We start from the raw sequence: 19,217 nt of genomic DNA on the forward strand, positions 1-19,217 counted from the left end.
TTACAAATTAAACCTACAATAACAAAATTCTATAGTGATGAAATTACCGGATATTGAGATATTTTGTGGTAGATTAAAAGAACTATTTACAAGAAACCATGTCTGAACGAGTCTCAATTACTGACCAAGTGCCTAGTAAGTTTGCGTTTGAATTGAATTTTATTTCGACAGTCCCTGATGCTAGCAGGTAGCGAGTTCCAGAGTCTTGACAGGGCTATTGTGAAAGAGGATGAGTATGAAGAGGTGCGATGGGATGGTATTGTTAGTATTGTTTCATGGCGAGAGCGTGTGTTCAGATTGTGGTGGGAAGAAAGGTAAGTGAAGCGAGACGACAGGTACGAAGGAATAGAAGAGTTCAAGATTTCGAAGAGAAAGAGAAGTGAATGTAAATTTCTTTTCTTATCTAGTTTAAACCAACCTATTGCTTCCAGGGATGGAGTAATATGATCATATTTACGAACATTGCTTACAAAACGTACACACAAATTATGAGCACGTTGAAGTTTCATTTTGTTGTCGCTGGAAAAGTCAGTCAGTAAAATGTCAGCATAGTCAAAATAGGGAAATACAAGGGTCTGCACAAGGGACTTTTTTAAGCAAGAGGGAAGATGAACATTTATCCTTTTTAGCACATGAATAATAGAATATACTTTTCTGCAGGTTTCTGTGATTTGCATGTCCCAGTTGAGATTATTATCCATGTGAATGCCAAGATTTTTTACCGAAGAACTGAAAGGGATATGCACTGTACTTACTTTAACGGGGGAAATGTCGAGGTGCTTTACAGCGTCGGTTTGCCGTTTGTGTCCTAATATGATTGCTTGTGTCTTTCCAGGATTGATATTAAGATGGCTCGTTGGCTTGTGGGACTGTCCTTCAATAATCACAAATGACGCAAAGTCCGATATCTTTTTTCGTATTTGAAAGTGACAAGGTATCATAAAAATAGGACAGCGTTATAATAGGAAATTATGGAATTTGAAAACCACATATTGAAATAGCCTTTTCATACTCCCAGGTAATCACTTTTGAACCCTGTCCATTTCGTGATGGCCGAGATTTACGCAGAAATGGAGGTGGCGGGAAGGGAAACGTGATCATGGGGAAGATGACTGCGATGTAATGATGAGATGATTGAAAGTAATCGTTGATTGATTATTGGCTTATTCTAAAACTTACATTTCTTTTAATGAGGAAATGTGGAAATGCAGATTTAGGCTCGTATTTTGGTTAAAAAAAAAATTGGAAAATACTTGATGAATTCGATAGAGAGTAAATTTAAGCCTTCTCTACCGAGGCTTATTGTTAGCAGAAACTTTTGTGACTCGACCAAGAAAGTGAGCTTTTCCTGTCGAGATTCAGCAGTCTCCATAGTGAAGGTTTCGAGGCCACGTCTATAGCTTAGCGCCAGCTCGCTGGTCTTCCATCCAGACCAGGCCTGCACAAGATTTCCGCTCTCCGAGCCGGCTCACAACTCATGAGCGGAATGCAGATATTAGCTGTGCTCAGTATAGGGTGGACTGGAAGAAGGGGTGATCTCGTACAAAATATACACAAAAGGGAAGTACTAGTACGAATGTTTATGAAATGAATTCCCGTTCAGTGTTTTCAAAATTATCTTGGACTTATTAATTAATACAGAAATATTTATTTTACAGAAATAATAGAAATTTTATACCTACTTAAATGTACAATATCATTTTGTTATATTTTTATTTATCAGTACATGAAAACGAGGTTTTATGTTGTTGGCAGCTGAAAGTAACAGTAGCCTACTGATCGTAATGATCGTTACAGATGTTCGATGCCTGCCTTTATTAAAGTTGATTATAGAAAACAGTTGCACACAAATATAAATATTGAGCCAAACATAGCAATCATTTTCACAACCAGCCTGTGTAGTCGTGGATATTATTGCTAATGTTTAGTCTTGTAAAACTCAACCAGGCTTGTAGTATTATTCAAACGATCTTTAGCCCATAGGCCACATTGAAGATCAATAAGTCCGAGCTGTAAATCGTTAAATGTTATGTTTTATTTAACGACGCTCGCAACTGCCGAGGTTATATGAGCACATTTAAATGCAATCGATCTGGCCCAGAATCGAACCCGCAACCTCGGGCATAGAAGGCCAGCGCTATACCAACTGCGCCAACCAGGCCCACCTGTAACTTATATGGCATTGTTTCAACTGGTGTTGAAGAATTTATTATGATAACTTTAAACTTCTTTCCAATTAAGACAAGATTTTTAGTCGGTTGTTTTACGACGCTTTATCAACAGCTTATGTTATTTAGCGTCTGAATGAGAAGAAGGTGATAATGCCGGTGAAATGAGTCCGGGGTCCAACACCGAAAGTTACTCAGCGTTTGCTCATACTGAGTTGAGGGAAAACCCCGGAAAAACCTCAACCAGGTAACTTGACCCGGGAATCGAACCCGGGCCACCTGGTTTCGCGGCTTGACGCGCTAACCGTTACTCCACAGGTGTGGACCTTAAGACAAGATCTTGGAACCTAGAATTAAATTCATTTTGAATTTAAATTAATATTTGCACATAATCGTTTAACATGGCTTCATCACGAGTAGTTTCTATCGTTCGAAAGTAAGCCATATTACCTTCCCGAAACTGACTTACGAAAAGTGTAAGTTTACGACTGAAATCCCGTAATTTATTCAACAATCAACACTGAGCTGGCCTTTTCCCTGAAGAGAGATATTAAAATTGTTGAAGATTAATATCTTTAGTATCTTTATGTCTGGACTCGTAATGACGCATTATGTTATGTTTCTTTCTACCTTTCAAAATGTTGTGGCAGATAAAGCACCGAGTATTTACTCCAGCAGCTATGAAAAAATAAGCATTTTCCCATGCAACATTGAAAGAATTTGCCTATGCAACATTGAAAGAATTTGCCTGATCACTACTTGTCCGTCTTTTAGATTCCTTCATACTGTACTGTAGCAGTAGGTAAGCAACGTGAAACAGTTACTGAGAATACGCACTGCACTCCACTAGATAGCTGAGTGGTCGTTTCCCTCTCCTCTATCTATAGCAGGTCTATGTCATTCTGACGTATCTTCCTCTCCGATTCGGCGAGCGGTAAACACAGCTCTCCCGCTCGGAAGGTGCGCGCGCGCTCGTTGAGCGCTGTTTGTGCAGGTATGATCTTGACAGCCCGGACTCGATCTCCAGCCTGGTTGTGATGTGATTTTTGGTGGGCAAAGTAGACGAAACAAAGAGTTTTAATTAAAGTATCCTATTTCTCTCTTTCATTCCATCTACACTCTTCTTATCTACTGTGTTATCTGTAATAGTTAAAGCAGGCTGGATGAAGTCTAGGGACCAGTACGGTTCTTCGATGCTGGTATAGTTTTGTAAGGGCTTGGGGCTCCGGGTCCTGAAAAGGAACCTGAATCTCTCAGGGTTGAATTAAAATGGCCTGGCTGCCAGTATCTGATTTAAGAATGTTACATCTCATACTGAAACAATCGCATATAGGCCTACTGCCCTGTTAAAGCAAAAGGTCGTACTTGCAAATTTTTTAGTTACGAAGTGTATGTGTTTAAAGGACACGTTTTGACTCATATTAATAAGCCAGAAAGTTGTAACTGAAATTTAACTTAAATTTAGCATATCTATAAAAACTGCTTGAATACTAGCCAAACACATACACGTCTTAATTAAAATGCAATTTTTGTAGTTACGACCTTTTGCTTCAGCAGGGCAGTACATTCGATCGCACATATCGTACATTCATGCCTGTAAATAATTTACGTATAGGCATACACTTTTAGAAATAAAATATGAGGGGTTCTACAAAGCTTACCTACAAATAACCCATAGCAGGGAAAGTCAAATTATTCTCAAGAGATTTTAAAATTGGCGTCATATCTGCATATTAACTTATCTTTACCGCCAGAAACCGTCAGCTATAGGATTCTTTACTTTGCAACTGAAAGATGTTGGTGACGTAATTATCTCGAAGACATTTCCACGATTGTAATTAGTTTAAATTATGAGTCTGCAGCTTACACAACATGACACGTTCACCTTTAAACATAAGGAGACATCTATTCAATGTTACCGGGTGATCACGAATTGTTGAACGCCACGCTACTAAACCGTTGGCGCAATATCTGCATATTAACTTATCTTTACCACCAGAAACCGTCAGCTACAGGATTCTTTATTTTGGAACTGAAGATGTTGGTGACGTAATTATCTCGAAGACATTTTCCACGATTGTAATTTGTTTAAATTATGAGTCTGCAGCTTGCACAACATGACAACACGTTCACCTTTAAACATAAGGAGACATCTACTCAATGTTACCGGGTGATCACGAATTGTTGAACGCCACTCTACTAAACCGTTGGATTAAAAGAGCTAAAGTGGCCTTCTCGCTCTTCTCACCTCACTCCATGTGACTTCTTGTACTGTAGGTGATTTGTGAAGGATAAAATCGTAGTGCCATCTCTACCGCTGGATATTTATACATTGACGTTAAGAATTAGGCCTAATGCAGTTACCTAGAGTAGTGGTTTTCAAAGTGGGGTCCGCGAATCCCTGGAGGTCCCCGAGGTTGATTCTGGGGGTCCGCAAATATTCTGGATAGTGACATTTCTTTCCTTCCTTCAAAAGAATTTTTACTTTTTTTTTTAATGTGGTATTAATGTCAGAAGCATTTTTTTCAATTGTCGATGAATTTTTGTGGACAGCCATAACAATGTTAATTCAATATTAACATTGTTGCCAGAACAACGGAATTTCCGGCAGATCTAGCGGATTGCGACCTTAATTTAGCTTAAATATTTTCTATGTAGCGTATAGCGAATTTTCTAGCGGTTTTCAGGTTCATTTTAGCTTTATGCTGGCGGTTTTACATTTCACTATGAATATATTTTCGCTAGTGTTAATGAATAAACCAACAATCAGTGGTCTAGTTTTCGACAGCCTATTAGAATTATTAAACTGAATAGATCGAATATCGTTCATTCAAATGTTTCAAACTTTCTTCTTTAAGAGTGTCCAGCAATAAGTTTCATTTGCAATACTCTACATTTAAAAAGTCCCCTTTATCACAGTAATTATAGTAAACTAATAGACTTAAGTTTCTCGTATTTATGTTATTCATGAAAGATGTGCTTAAGGGGTTTGGAATATCTACATCTATTATTCCGATTGTAACCTTAGCTGCATTGAAAGGATCAATTGGTCAACTAAAACATCTATGTTCGAAATGAAACTAAGTTCATTAGCACTCTTTACGTTTTCGTAATACATATCTCTTTCTCTAAAACTAGGTATATTTCTACTAATCTAAAAAATGTATTTGCAGCTCTGTATTTCTAGGAGTTCCATTTGTCAAAACAAAATCAATGGTTCAGTGAACTTGTAAACATATTTACATACTTAAGTACTCTTTGTTCCTTTGGGGCAGCTCATAAATGGTGAGAAGATTTCTAAATTTCAACATATATGTAAATTTTGAATATAATTCTAGTTATGTATATAACATGATAATACTAAATCTGGCGGGTATATAGCGGGTAGGGCACTGTGAGAGTTGGCAATACCGATTATTAAACAGTTAAGTGTATAAGAAACACTTTTGTGTGGCAGTAATGTCTCAAGTGCATTGGCCGTTGTTGGTAAAACTTATAAATTAGTTCGATTGCTGTTGACAGCCATTGTCTGTTGTTGAAGCAGGGTTGCCAGGGTTACATATACGACTATTTTGACTAATTGTACAAGGTACGACCGCACACTCTGTCGTACGCAATTTTATACGACTATTTCGGAACTTATGTTGGTTTATAATTAAAATAAAATTAACGGTTAATTCTTCCCTTTTAGATAAATTTTTATCCTTCACCTCTTAAATTTTGGTGCAGAGGTTGCCATCCATTCTGTATACCAGGGCTGGGCACATTACGTGATTCTGAGAAATGAGCGCTGTGTGCTTTAATGAGCGGGTCTCGCGAGCGGTGTGATGTATGCATACTGTACGTCATTCAGTGTCGGTGCAGTGGTGACTCTGCTGTATGATCGCGAACTTTGAAGATGGAGCTTCCGCTCATACACTAAAGCGTCCCGCTATACCCAATGCTTTTAATGTATCATGGGAGGACGAGTTCTTTTTCGTAGAGAGAAGTGGATTAGCAAAGTGTTTAATTTGTCATAAAACACTCCAACTGATTAAGGAGTTCAATATCCAACGACATTATTCTTTACAACATGCTACTGAATATGACAAATATGTTGGTAATGAACGTCATAAATTAATACAACTTAAAGAAAATGTTTCTCAGGTACATTATATTAGAGTATCTATTTGATATTTACATTGCATTATAAGTTATTATACATTTAGTAATATATAATTTTAAATTATACAAGTATTATGATATATAATATATCATATTATATATCATGAACTGTAATATACTATACTATGATATATCATAATATTTGTATAATTTAAAATTATATATTATAAATGTACTATAATATCTTATATGCAATATAAATATCGAATAGATACTCTAATATAATGTACCTGAGAAACATTTTCTTTAAGTTGTATTAATTTATGGTCATATCATATCATATCATATCATATCATATCATATCATATCATATCATATATCGCATCGCATCGCATCATTTTATATTATATTATATTGTATTATATTATATTATATTATATTATATTATATTATATTATATTATATTATATTATATTATATTATATTATATTATATTATATTATATTATATTATATATTAATAGGATGACAATAAAGCACTTAGTGAATCGGCTATGAGAATTAGCTACAAAATTTGCCACGAAATTGCAAAGGAATTGAAAACATTCGACGAAGGTGAATTCATCAAGCGATGTTTAATTATTTTGGCAGATGAACTCTGTCCACAGCAAGTAGGGGAAGTGGAAGCCATACGCCTGTCTCGTAGAACCGTGGTGAGGAGATTGCGTATGGGTTATGTAAATAAGCCTAATGATTTGTGTGTGTGCATAGACCGAAGTTTATTTCATTAACTTAATAAGAGTGTTATAAATTCTGTAATTTACAATGGATTGATGTAATATCCTTATAAACTATTATGTACTGACAGACTGAATGACTAGAACAACCGTGGCTCTTGTTACATTAATGCAGGGAAGGTAGCTGTAATGCGAGTCCGCCACTGCGTGAGCGTTCTGCTCTGGCTTGGAATTGAAGTGCGTTGCGGAGCGAGAGCAGCTCTGGCTGGCTAGACTGAGCCGCTCTCATGCCCGGCCCTGCTGTATACTGACTGACAAAAATCGTGCGCGTACAGAAAAGGATGTCATGCAAACGAAACAATATATATTATTTTATACGAGACCGCACATGCAATAAACTCTCATCCTGTAGACTATATCTCTGTACTGAATGTGTTTTCAGTGGGAGAGGAAGTCGGAAGACTTGCGACAATGAACGGAAATCAACCAAGGTCTTGTATTTTAATTTTAACCTAGATAGGCGTACATATTGAACTTCGAACTGAATTGTGTGAATCTCAGATCCGCTGATAAAACTATAGAAGATAAAATGAAACATCTGAATGATATTTAATGTCTGTGTCTCACAGTTAGAGTAAAGAGGAGTAATTTGAATAATGGAGAAATATGGATAGGCTAATGCTAAGGTTTTGGCAGCATTAAGACAAAACGCACGACGCATTTCAGAGCAGTATTATAAGTTGAATATTCCGTAGCGATCCGGTTTCGATTCCCGTCTGGATCATGAAGGAATTGAAACCTTGCCCCGAATGGGGATCTAAGCGCCACAATCGTCGAAATCGAGTTATTAGTGGAATAGGACTCTATGATAGTGTCTCGGCAGCTATGACAACTACATGAGGTTGAAATTCCAAGCCGAATTTCGTTCGCTGTGAAAGACAGATCTAGCTCCTTTAGTTTTTCTTAAATTTCTCAAAAGAATAAAATCGGAGCTGGGATCCCTATTCGGGGAAAGGCTTCAATTTGTGATGGACAAAGCGGGCGCAAGAATTTTCTCGGAGTTCTCCCGTTTCCCGTCACCATTCATTATCATTATTCCACAAATACTCCACTATCAACCTCACTCTGCGAGTCCCGAGGCAGGCCTCCCGATCAAATAAACAATGACAGAAATTTGTACACGTATGTATTCAACATTACTCACGCTATAGAAACTCCTCCATACGTGATAAGAATAAAAGTAGAGGAATAAGTTTGGTACAGGAAGCCACAATATTTGCAGACGCTTCTTCAGTCACAAATCTGACGAAGTCTGCCGGTTTTCGAATTTCTGCAATTCGAGTGAAATTACAAATAACAAACAGCTGACAGGGAGAAGTAGTCACACCGATGGCTCAGATTTGTTGTGAATCTGCATCGAAAATAATAGGATACATGTCTCAGGTTTTTCTTCAATAATCCCTAGTTCGCCCATAGAAATAAAAATAATATAATTATATCATCGTTGATTTCATGAAACCTCCTATGTGACAGTATAACATAATTTTTCAGGAGGAAGGAAAAAACCAGTTGAGAATCAATGGGCGTACATAAGAATACGAAGTAATTCGGTAGAAAACGTTGGTGAATATGATGAACATAAATGACATCATCGAGTATCAGTGTTGATATTTACTTAATTTTTCTTTCTCCTGAAAAATTATTTTCTGTACTGTCACAGAAGGTTTCATAAAATAAACAACAATATAGAATTATAAAATAATTAATGGCTGGATGGAAAATATTTTTTCTACGATAGTGCGTAAAGTTGCATTTTACCCACTCATTGCTTGCATTCTTTCAAGGATTTGAAATAACTTCACGTTTCATCAGTCTAATAGGCTATGTTTCCATGGTTACATATTTCGTTATAGATCTAATTCAGTAAATGTCCAGAATGCTGTGTTAAAATCAATAATTTACTAACAAGAATTTCTGGAAATAACTAAGAGACTATAATTATAACATTTTAAAATATTAAATTAATTATTTTATATTAATTGCGTAATTAGTATATTTTATTTAATTTCTGACAACGTGAAATCAAATTGTATTCAACATATACCTACACCACTAATGAATCAAGTCTCCACTTTTCTCTGAACACTTACATAATAATATAACATGTTCAAATGTAGCACTGAACTTTTCCTAATTGCTTCGTTGATTATGGCCAATTTAGACGGCCATGAAATCATAATCATGAATAAAACAGTCTGTCATTCCATGGGTACTTATTTCTTAACGGTTATGAGATTAGACGTTCATGACATCGTGTTATTATATTCTCTCAAACTTGAAATATTTAATTAATGTAAATTTTTGCTATCGTAGAAAAGCATTGTATGATACACATTCGTAAAGTTATTTTTTCAGCCCTCGTATGTTTGTAAAACGAGGCGAATCGTACCAAAAAAGAGAACATTTATGAACTTGTATCGTAAATAATTATACAGTATATATATATATATATATATATATATATATATACATATTTACTATATTTAGTGTTGAGTATACGTATGTTGCGTGCTACTATGTGCCCTGCTATGGTTGCAGTAGGCCGCTGTTTCTATCTTTGTTTAAAATCTAGTATAATACATCATATACCTCCGATTGAGATTATAGCTGATACATCTCATGGAGTACATCTCACTTGATGATGTATATCAGAGGAATAACAATTGAAGACCTCGCCGGAATAAGAATGTAACCAACAACATTTTGATTCATGTTTCAGAAGAAAGGGAAATAATTTCAGGGGCATATTTCATTAGGACTATATTTACTAGCATAACCATCTGACTAATCAAGGATACAAGTTTATTCTGCTATTTATTGCAATATTTTATCGTTATAAACAGGCTTAGGATCCGGGACACTTTAGCAACCAATTTACGCACTACTTGACTATAGAGTTCCTTGAACATAGTAGACAGACATACTGTGAATGTAAACAACAGCGTCCATGTGCTTCCTTATATTCTACTGTTAATAGTACAATCTAGTGACGATGGAAAATGAAGTAGCATACATACCGTCGACCGGGGTTACTTTACACAAGGGGGTAACTTTACACATTTCAAGAATTTCTGCTTACGGGATCCCCTTAATAAGGACACACAATTCAGACTACTACATACATGTGCTGTTGTCACATAGAATTAGTTCCATGGAGTTGCTACACATTGTCTCTAGTGTGCTCCCATCTAAACATTTTTTCTAGAAATGTGTAAAGTTACCCCCTTGTGTAAAGTAACCCCGGTCGACGGTACCTCACAAGTTTCCATGTTCCTCGGCGACGTTGAAAGCGTTAGCATTAAAATGAAAAAACATGTACACTTAGCGGCAAAAAGAATGGGCCGGCCGACAATTTCTAAGTTCCAGAGACATACATTGCGCATGCTCGTCTCGTCAACGCCGTAGTTCACTAGGTAACACATAATTAAACCATTTAAATTTGCTGTATTTTGTTTAAGAGGCTAAAATATGTAATGAAATCGAATGGCGGGTTGATTCTAGATACATCAGGGCCCTTGAAGAGTGAAATAATAATAAAATTGATAAATACAAAATCGACCGGAGCGAATATGACCAGGAAAACCATGTATTATGCCAAACTGATACAAACAGCTGCAGTAGCGTAAGTTGTTACGGCATTGGTATATTGAACAAGTTAGTAGTAGTAGCTCAAGGTTCGAATCTCCCCCAATCTTCTTTTTTTATTACAAATTTGCCATCATATGTGTCTCGCAAAGCTATAATTATGTGGCGATATATCTTAGAATATGCCCAAACTCTAATAAATAATAAACCTCCCTCTCTCTTTCAAGCAATACTGCTATCTGTTAATATAAGGTTCTGTTTCGTCATTACGCTTGAAGATGACACAGAAACAATAACTCATTGCCCTGGTTCGCATAGGTTATTCTGCGTATGCTACTCTCCGACAGGATTTCGATTGGAGAAATGTCATTTTCTCCGACCAGGTAATTGTCTCCAGTAACATTCTATGTATGCTACTCTCCGATAGGACTTTGATTGGAGAAATGTCATTTTCTCCGACGAGGTAATTGTCTCCAATAGCAATTATAGTACTACCCTAGTTTATTGTATGAATGACCACCGATACGCTTCGCGTGAGGGTCGCGTGTTGGGGGTGGATGTCATACGATGGGGCAGGACTTCTGGAACGCATCCACGGTCTGTTTACGGCAGAAGTCTACGAACACATTTTTGCAAATGTAATGATGCCTTCCGCCTGAAAACGATATCCAAAAGGAACACTTTTCTTCCAGTAGGATAATCGTCCGATACACACCGCCAACCGGATTCAAAGATAGTTTACGATGAGGCGTGATGTCGACCCAGTCTACTGGCCTCCAAATTCACCAGATATGAATCGTTTCAAAATTTGTGGGCTGCAGTCAAAAGGATCCTACGCTCTAATTGGGCAGAACAACCACCCGTTCGTACACCTGAGAAATTGTGAGCACAGAGTTCTAGATGCAAGGGAGAAGATGGCCAAGAATTTAGACCTGTTCCATAATCTTGTGGACTCCATGCCGCGCAGAATGAGGGCAGATGTTGACGCAGGTGGTTTGTGGACGAGATGCTAGTCCCCACCACAGCCTTCTTTTGTTAATATATTAACAAATTGTTTGTTTTTGTTAATTTAATTAATTATTTGTGTTTGATATGCGTCCGTTTTTTTAGGATGTGAAACAAGTAATTTTGTTTATACAGACCAGGTCTCACCTATTAATAGCCCACAGGTGATAGGCAATAATATTTTAACAAGGTAGGCATGACGAAGTTTGTTAACAAATGCCATTTCACATTTAAACCTAATAAATTAAGTAAAAGTTAAAATAAAAAAAATAATTGTATCGTACCAGGAGGCGAACTCACAACCTCTGGCACGGATGTCAGACTCCTTACCACTGGGCCACACACTGCTCGTAAGGTTTATTACATTATAGACGGACGACTTTCAATGAAGAGACACCACAGCAATGCCTTGCACTGAGTTACGTTTACACGAGTGAACCGCGCGATAGAACTTAGCATTTCTATCGACCAAGAGTCGGCCCATTCTTTTTGCCGCTAAGTGTACATACTTGCAACTAGTTCGAAAAACTGTTCACTATACAGGGTGTTTAAAAAACACGGGGCATAATTTCAGGTATGTATTTCCCACATGTAGACAATCAAAATAGTTCATTACAGCATGTGTCCGGAAATGCTTCATTTCCGAGTTATGGCCTTCACAACATTGAAATTCACCGGAACGTTTTTCTTTCCGCAGGTCGTTGTCATTACAGAAGATGTTCAAAATGTCCACCTCCTGCTTGAATACAGACCTCACATCGATGTCTCATTGACCTGCGAACACGATCCCAAACTCCAGGAGTATTGCTTATGTCCTCAGAACATGCCACAATTCGATTCCGAAGGGATTCCAAATCAGGCACCGGAGACGAATAAACCAATAATTTTAAATGGCCCCACAAGTAGAAATCGAGAGGGTTCAGATGAGGTGAGCGTGGAGGCCAAGCAATTGGGCTACCTCTACCTATCCATCGATCAGGAAACCTTCGATCCAAGTACCGGCGAGCCGTACGACTGAAGTGTGCAGGAGTGCCATCATGCAAGATGTGAATGTGTTGACGATTGATCAGTGGAGTGTCTTCTAAAACATGAGGGATGGTGTTTTCCAGTAAGTTTGTGTACGCCTGCCCCGTAAGTCTGTTTACAAGTACATGGGGTCCAACTAATCGATCACCAATGATACCGGCCCACATGTTGAGGGAGAACCGCATCTGGTGATGAGATGGAACAGTTGCACGTGGGTTTTCATACGCCCATACATGCTGATTGTGGAAATTTGTTATGCCATTTCGTGTGAACTGTGCTTCATCTGTAAGTAATACTAAGGCAGGAAAGTTCGGATTTACACCACACTGCTGCAAGAACCACTGACAGAACCTAACTCGTGCAGGGTAATCTGCTGGCGACAGGGCCTGTACACGTTGCAAATGATAAGGATACAATTGATACTATTTCAACAGTCTCCAGACAGTCGTATGAGGAACACTGACTTGCAACGCTACCCTTCGTGTGCTGATAGGAGGAGTCATGTTCACAGCCTCCAGAATCTCCTCCTGTACTTCTGGAGTTGTAGATCTTGGTCGTTTCCTTCCCAAACCAGGAGAGTTAAATTTTCCATACTCGCACAGACGGTAATGGAGACGTACAAATATCTTCCGATCTGGACATTGTCGCTGTGGGTACCTCTCCTGGTACAAACGACGAGCCAGCGCAGCATTGCCGTCCACCTTACCGTACATGAAGTGTATCTCTGCCAGCTCTTGATTTGAATACATGTCGCACAGTCTAACGCCTACACAACACTGAATGTAACCTTCGCCTCGGAATGAACTGTCAGAGTGCCCTCTTAATGTCTCCTTTGACGGCAACGACCTGCGGAAAGAAAAACGTTCCGGTGAATTTCAATGTTGTGAAGGCCATAACTCGGAAATAAAGCATTTCCGGACATATGTTGTAATGAACTATTTTGATTGTCTACATGTGGGAAATACATACCTGAAATTATGCCCCGTATTTTTGAAACTCCCTGTATATTGAAAATGCACTGTGATGGCCTGAGTTAGTTTCGTAGGGAGAGATGGAAGAATAGGTACCTCTGATCACGAACCGAATTGTACACTAACACACAGATAAACAAAACTCAACGCGATGCCTCACACCATCTGTACTCCGTTGCACTGTAACTTCACTTCATTCTTAAGTTTTCTCGAATCCTAGCCCTGGTTTCAAAATGAATGCTTCAAAATTACTTTTTCCACCTAACTCAAACATTTCAATAATTTGAATTTACATCCTTTTTCTGAGAAGGTCTTCAATTATTGCATAGGATATCTCAAGTCTGATTGGTCAACTATGTTACTAGTCAGCGATTTACGCAGTGGAGGGGGAAAGGAACTGGCCACCCTAGCACATTATCTCCTCGCTTAGTTGCCCATTGAGTAATATCTTATTGGTATATGGGGTTCTAACCAGCCTTGGGGCTGCTAAATAAACACACATACAATAATATATCATAGCAAATTTTATTATTTTGAGAGCTGTACGTGAAGTGTATCTCAACCACCAACGATGTTCGACAGATGTTTTAAACAGTCAGAGCAATTAAATATCCAAAATTCGGTGGAATTTTGATATATATTGTTAGTGTTTAGTGTTAGAAATGTTTTATTTGTTTTGTTTATTAAAAGCAGCAGTGGTACTGGCTCGTTTAGTAAATGCTCCGACAAGTGCGAAATATATCAGCAAGGCTAATGTTACCGGTACTAGAGTTTTGAGATAGGAGATATTATTACTTTAACAGTCTTTCGTTTCATAAGAATATAGCGTTTATTTTTACTACTAATAGAATTACATACGTATGTTAATGCAAATAGTTAAATAGCACCATAGACACATAGGCCTAATAAATTACACTTTCTTGAACTATGAGACTAGTAGTAGTTGAATCCTTGTTTGATTAACTGTTGAATTATTGTAATAAAACGTATAACTTTTTTAAATAATTGTAAATGGGTTTTTAGTAATTATCGTGTATTGAAAAACTATTCAAACTATCATATTGTTATAATCCAATTGTTTGTATAACGCTCGACTTCGGTAGGCTTCCGATTGTGCTTCTGACAATCTAATCTAATACGTAGTGTAGCAGCGAATGTAGCAGCAAGAGACGTTGCACAGCGGTATCATGATTTTAATCATTATTTTGCGTGTTCTATCCTGACTGAATTATTAAAAGAAATGTCATGTTGGGCACACTTATAATTTGAAATATCGGTCCACGTTTATTTTATTTCCGAAGAACCATGGCCTATGAGAGATTTCTGGGACACGTGATCTCTTATTTTCAATGTACTTACAATCCCAAGCATGTCTGTTACATCTATATGACAAGTTCTACTTTTGAGTCAAAATATATTTATATTCATATACATGTAGGCCTATATCTTTATTGTCAACAATAAGATTTGCCAACAGAAGAGACGATGGAAAGAAATGTTGCCCTGATGCACGACTTAATACTTAGACTACTGTTGTTAACGTTGCAGGTTTGGCTACGGGATTGGTTGCCATCCCTGGCGGTTTATTGTGGGTTGCTTCGGTCTGGTAGCCCTCAGCAGTTTGGGCATACTGAGATTCCACCACGAGAAACATCCGGTCAAGTTATGGATTCCTCGAACTTCAGATTTTATCCACGATACGGATTGGTTAATGACTCAATATCGAGAGGGTTATCGTATCCAGTCCATCCTCGTCACTGCTCCTAATGTTCTGACACCTGAAGTTCTCCAAAAGGTATGAATTACGCACATTATACATTTGAAGACTCTTATAAATAAAGCTCTAATTGTCAAAAAAAAAAAAAAAAAAAAAAAAAAAAAAAAAAAAAAAAAAAAAAAAAAAAACAATTTTTGTTACCGATAACGAAACCGGAATTTGAAGGTCTTAAAGCTAAGACATATACACAGTTCATGTTTACTAGTCATGTTTACTAGTTCTGCACGCTATGTACAACCTCGATGCATACAAGGTATCTGCCCTCACTGTGCTGCCTCCTTCAGTACGTAAACTAAATGAACGATACAGTTGTTTCAAGAAAACATCACAATGCGCTCCGCTGCCAGCAGACGAGTTAGCTTACTTCAGCTGCATTATACAGGGACATCATTTTATTTTTACTAACATTTCTGATATTAACCTGCCTATACCTTTGAATCAACGGTTGCTAACCCCTTCCATGACTGGAGTTCGATGGCGTAATATACAAACAAATCACTTTACTAGGTATAGGAGGGAAGGAAAGTAGTTCATCCATTTACGTAAACTATGAAATATCAAGCTTTTGAGTTTAATAATTTTCATTAGGTTTTTGTTTAATCAAAATACAGTACTGTATTAACAATGAGTGTTTTTACTCACGAACTGAGCTGCCCATGTGGACGTATTCATTATGCAGTGTATATTATACTGTCTACAACACATTAGCGTACAATATAGAGAATGAAGTTAAATTGAAAAATAATCATAATATGGATATTTAATCACATTTTTCAAAATGGTGGCGGTTCATTTAGATTAATGTATGTAATTCCAATTACCAGTTTCGTCCTTCGTACTAGTAACTCATGTTGAAATAATTCTGTACCTACTCTGTAAAAGAGTACCTTACGTACTGTAAATTCAATCTTCACTTCTGCTCGATCCGAAAAGATAAAATTACTCATTCTATCTACTGTCCGTCCAAGTGATTATGTCGCAGGATCGTAGAAAGGAGGGAAATCACGTGACAGTTAATTACTTAACGAGGCCCTTTTATTTAAGTTATTTTAAACAGTTGTATGGGTATAATATTACGTATATGTCCAATTCCTAACAGAAATTAATGTTCTCAGAAAAGAGCTAAGACAGCCCAGCCACTAGCCTTTACCGAGAGGCGAATAGAAGCTGGTGGGGAAAACCGGAATGCGACGTAGGCAAATGGACGACAGTACCTTTGCGAAAATGATGCAATATTGAAAGCTCTTTCGTCATTGGAAAACGCGAACATATTTTTGGAACGTACTGTGACGGTAAGGCTACTATGACTTGGATGTGTGTGGAAGACGGTTGAACTTCATTAGTAGAAGGGGTGGGAGTGAAGTACATTCAAAAACTCAGGTACAATAAAAATTGAAGTAAAAATAAAATGATGTCCCTGTACAATGCCGAAGTATACTTGTTTTTTTGAAAGATGGGACATGACAGGAGCGTTGCGATCGGAAAAACAACTAAATTTCACATAGCGTGGTAGGCCTGTTGCTATGGTAACAACGGTTGAGTTGCCAAACTACCATTTCCACGTGGCAAGTGCTTAATAGCTGTCTTGACGATATTTATTGTGCACATAATGTTAGCATTGGTACGTTTCGTGTTTGATTCTCTGTCGATTTGTGTATTGTTTTCTTACCTTCTCGTCAATTGTCAATGGATGTTTTAACGTCAGCCATCTTAACGTCAATTACTAGTTTCCATCAGGTGGCAGCATGGTAGTCCATATTGGCAACATAGCACTGTAGTTCCAAGTTCGGCCGCTTAACTATCATGTCCCATCTTTCAAAAAAACAAGTATAGTAGTGCTAAGTTGAGACATTTGATTTCAATGTAGCTATAGTGACAATGCATTTACATTTCAAAATGGTATGCTATTCTGTAAACTTTGTCATCGTCAAATATCAGGTGGTAAAGCTTTCCATGTTTAACGTCATGTTAACGCAAATAAATATCAACAGGCTAGTAAAGAGGAATTTAGTGATGAAACTACGCATTCATTTATGATTAAATGTGTAATATATACTTTTATTTCCGCTAACATTCCCCTCAACAGATTAATTAATACCAAACTGCTCTCATTTACAGATACAGAGTGTCCCATTTATCTTGTGCACATATTATAACTTTTTTGTTTGGATAGGTATTGGAATTTTTGTTTTTGAGCGTTATGTTAGAGCGATGGGCTAGCATGAGCTGGAGATTTGGTGCATGTAACTACATTATGGTACAAGATAAATGTGACGTCATCAGTTTTTAAAATAGTACTACATACTTTAATCATGTGCCCTTCGCCATCATCCCTTAAAGTTTGTAACACCACCTCGGAAACACCCTGTATATACATACAGAATGGAATTGAAATAACTATGCAGATTTTCATGTTGCCAGAGTGGAATTGAAATAACCATGCAGATTTTCATGTTGCATGTAACAAAAAAGTGTAATAATGTATTGGTGGAGAGTTCAAACTTCTTTTTTCAGATTTTTTTTTTTTTTGCCAAATGCTTAATACCCTCTTATTCTCTAACTATTTCAAGTAGAATCGTGATTTTTGTCCATATCGATAGAAAATCTAATAAAGAATCATTTATCCCTCTGATGTATTTCAATAGTGTGGACGGTTTTCGTGTAAATTTAATTTAAAAACCACTAATACAAGCCACTGAACGATGCGAGCACATTGCAACGTCGTAGCCAGAGAGGGACGCGGGATGTAGGGAGACAGACCGAGCTAGTTGACCTCCTACAACTGTATTACGAAAAGGGAGATGAGTGTACCAGCGGCGATGTTGCCAGACTACTGAAATTTTCAACTTAATTTTCTAATTTACCGTGCATTTAATCACAAAACATGCCATAGGTTTTGTATTTATGTAAGTGTACTCTATCGTCCCTTTCAATCTGTAGAATTATTTCACCTCTAGTCTGTATATTGCACTGTTTACTAGATTTTGTTACTGTATTAGCTACATGTAGAACAATCCCCTTTGTAGCAATACGCACGTACAAATATATTCATAACTAGAGTCCTACGTTTGGTTACTTTGAATACAAGTTAAGTGTACGTCGATCATACTAGCTTGGTATGGAGAGAAAGTTGCGAGTGAACAGTTGACGCTGCGATCTTTCCCCGCACGCTCCGGTACTGTGTGTTTACATCTGTTTATTCGTGTACCTGTGTCTGTAAGTGAGTGAACAGGAATAATACTCATGTACAAAATACCACTTGAATTTAATAACAATAATAACGAAGTATTTATTTAAAGGCAGTTTATATACAATAAAATATACATTTTACCACGGTTAGACAAAAATAAAAAAATTTCAGGAGCGAGCCCCTTCATTTTCGGGAGCCACCACATTTATCCCACACATGCAATGAGAAAACCATTCAAGCTAAGGTGATACATTTAGTGGAACATATTAAACAATATTAAATATCTATGCCAGAGGTCTCCATAAAGCGTATCGTCATTCGTGCTCTCAATGCTGCCCGCCGAACACAGTGTGCTGTAAGGCAGAGAAGGGGGAGAGACTCGTACCTCAACAGATGGGAGCGTTCAGTGGGGGATCGCGGCAACGATCTGCTTATGGTTACAAATAACATCAAAAGAATAAGAAATATCATACGTTTGTATATTATTTTGACATACTATGAAGCTGGAGCCCCGTCTGTTGCTATTGACATAAGCCATTGTAAATTCAACCTTTTCTGTTCTATGGTGCCTTTCAGTGCCTGGAAAAGATCTTCT

The 19,217-nt window shown here is 37.4% G+C and overlaps 1 protein-coding gene across 6 annotated transcripts in view; it reads left to right on the forward strand.

Annotated features, from left to right (window-relative positions):
- LOC138707577 (patched domain-containing protein 3-like) overlaps positions 1–19,217 on the forward strand; it is a 175,806-nt gene that overhangs the window by 76,154 nt on the left and 80,435 nt on the right. For 5 of the 6 annotated variants that reach the window (XM_069837175.1, XM_069837174.1, XM_069837176.1 and 2 more), the window contains one exon: positions 15,204–15,450. The exons of the other annotated variant lie outside the window; for it this stretch is intronic. In XM_069837175.1, the coding sequence (XP_069693276.1) occupies positions 15,204–15,450 (247 nt within the window). The remainder of the gene's footprint in view (positions 1–15,203; positions 15,451–19,217) is intronic. 6 annotated transcript variants of the gene reach the window in all.

The sequence above is a fragment of the Periplaneta americana genome, chromosome 10 (genome assembly GCF_040183065.1).
Source record: "Periplaneta americana isolate PAMFEO1 chromosome 10, P.americana_PAMFEO1_priV1, whole genome shotgun sequence".
NCBI classification, from domain to species: domain Eukaryota; kingdom Metazoa; phylum Arthropoda; class Insecta; order Blattodea; family Blattidae; genus Periplaneta; species Periplaneta americana.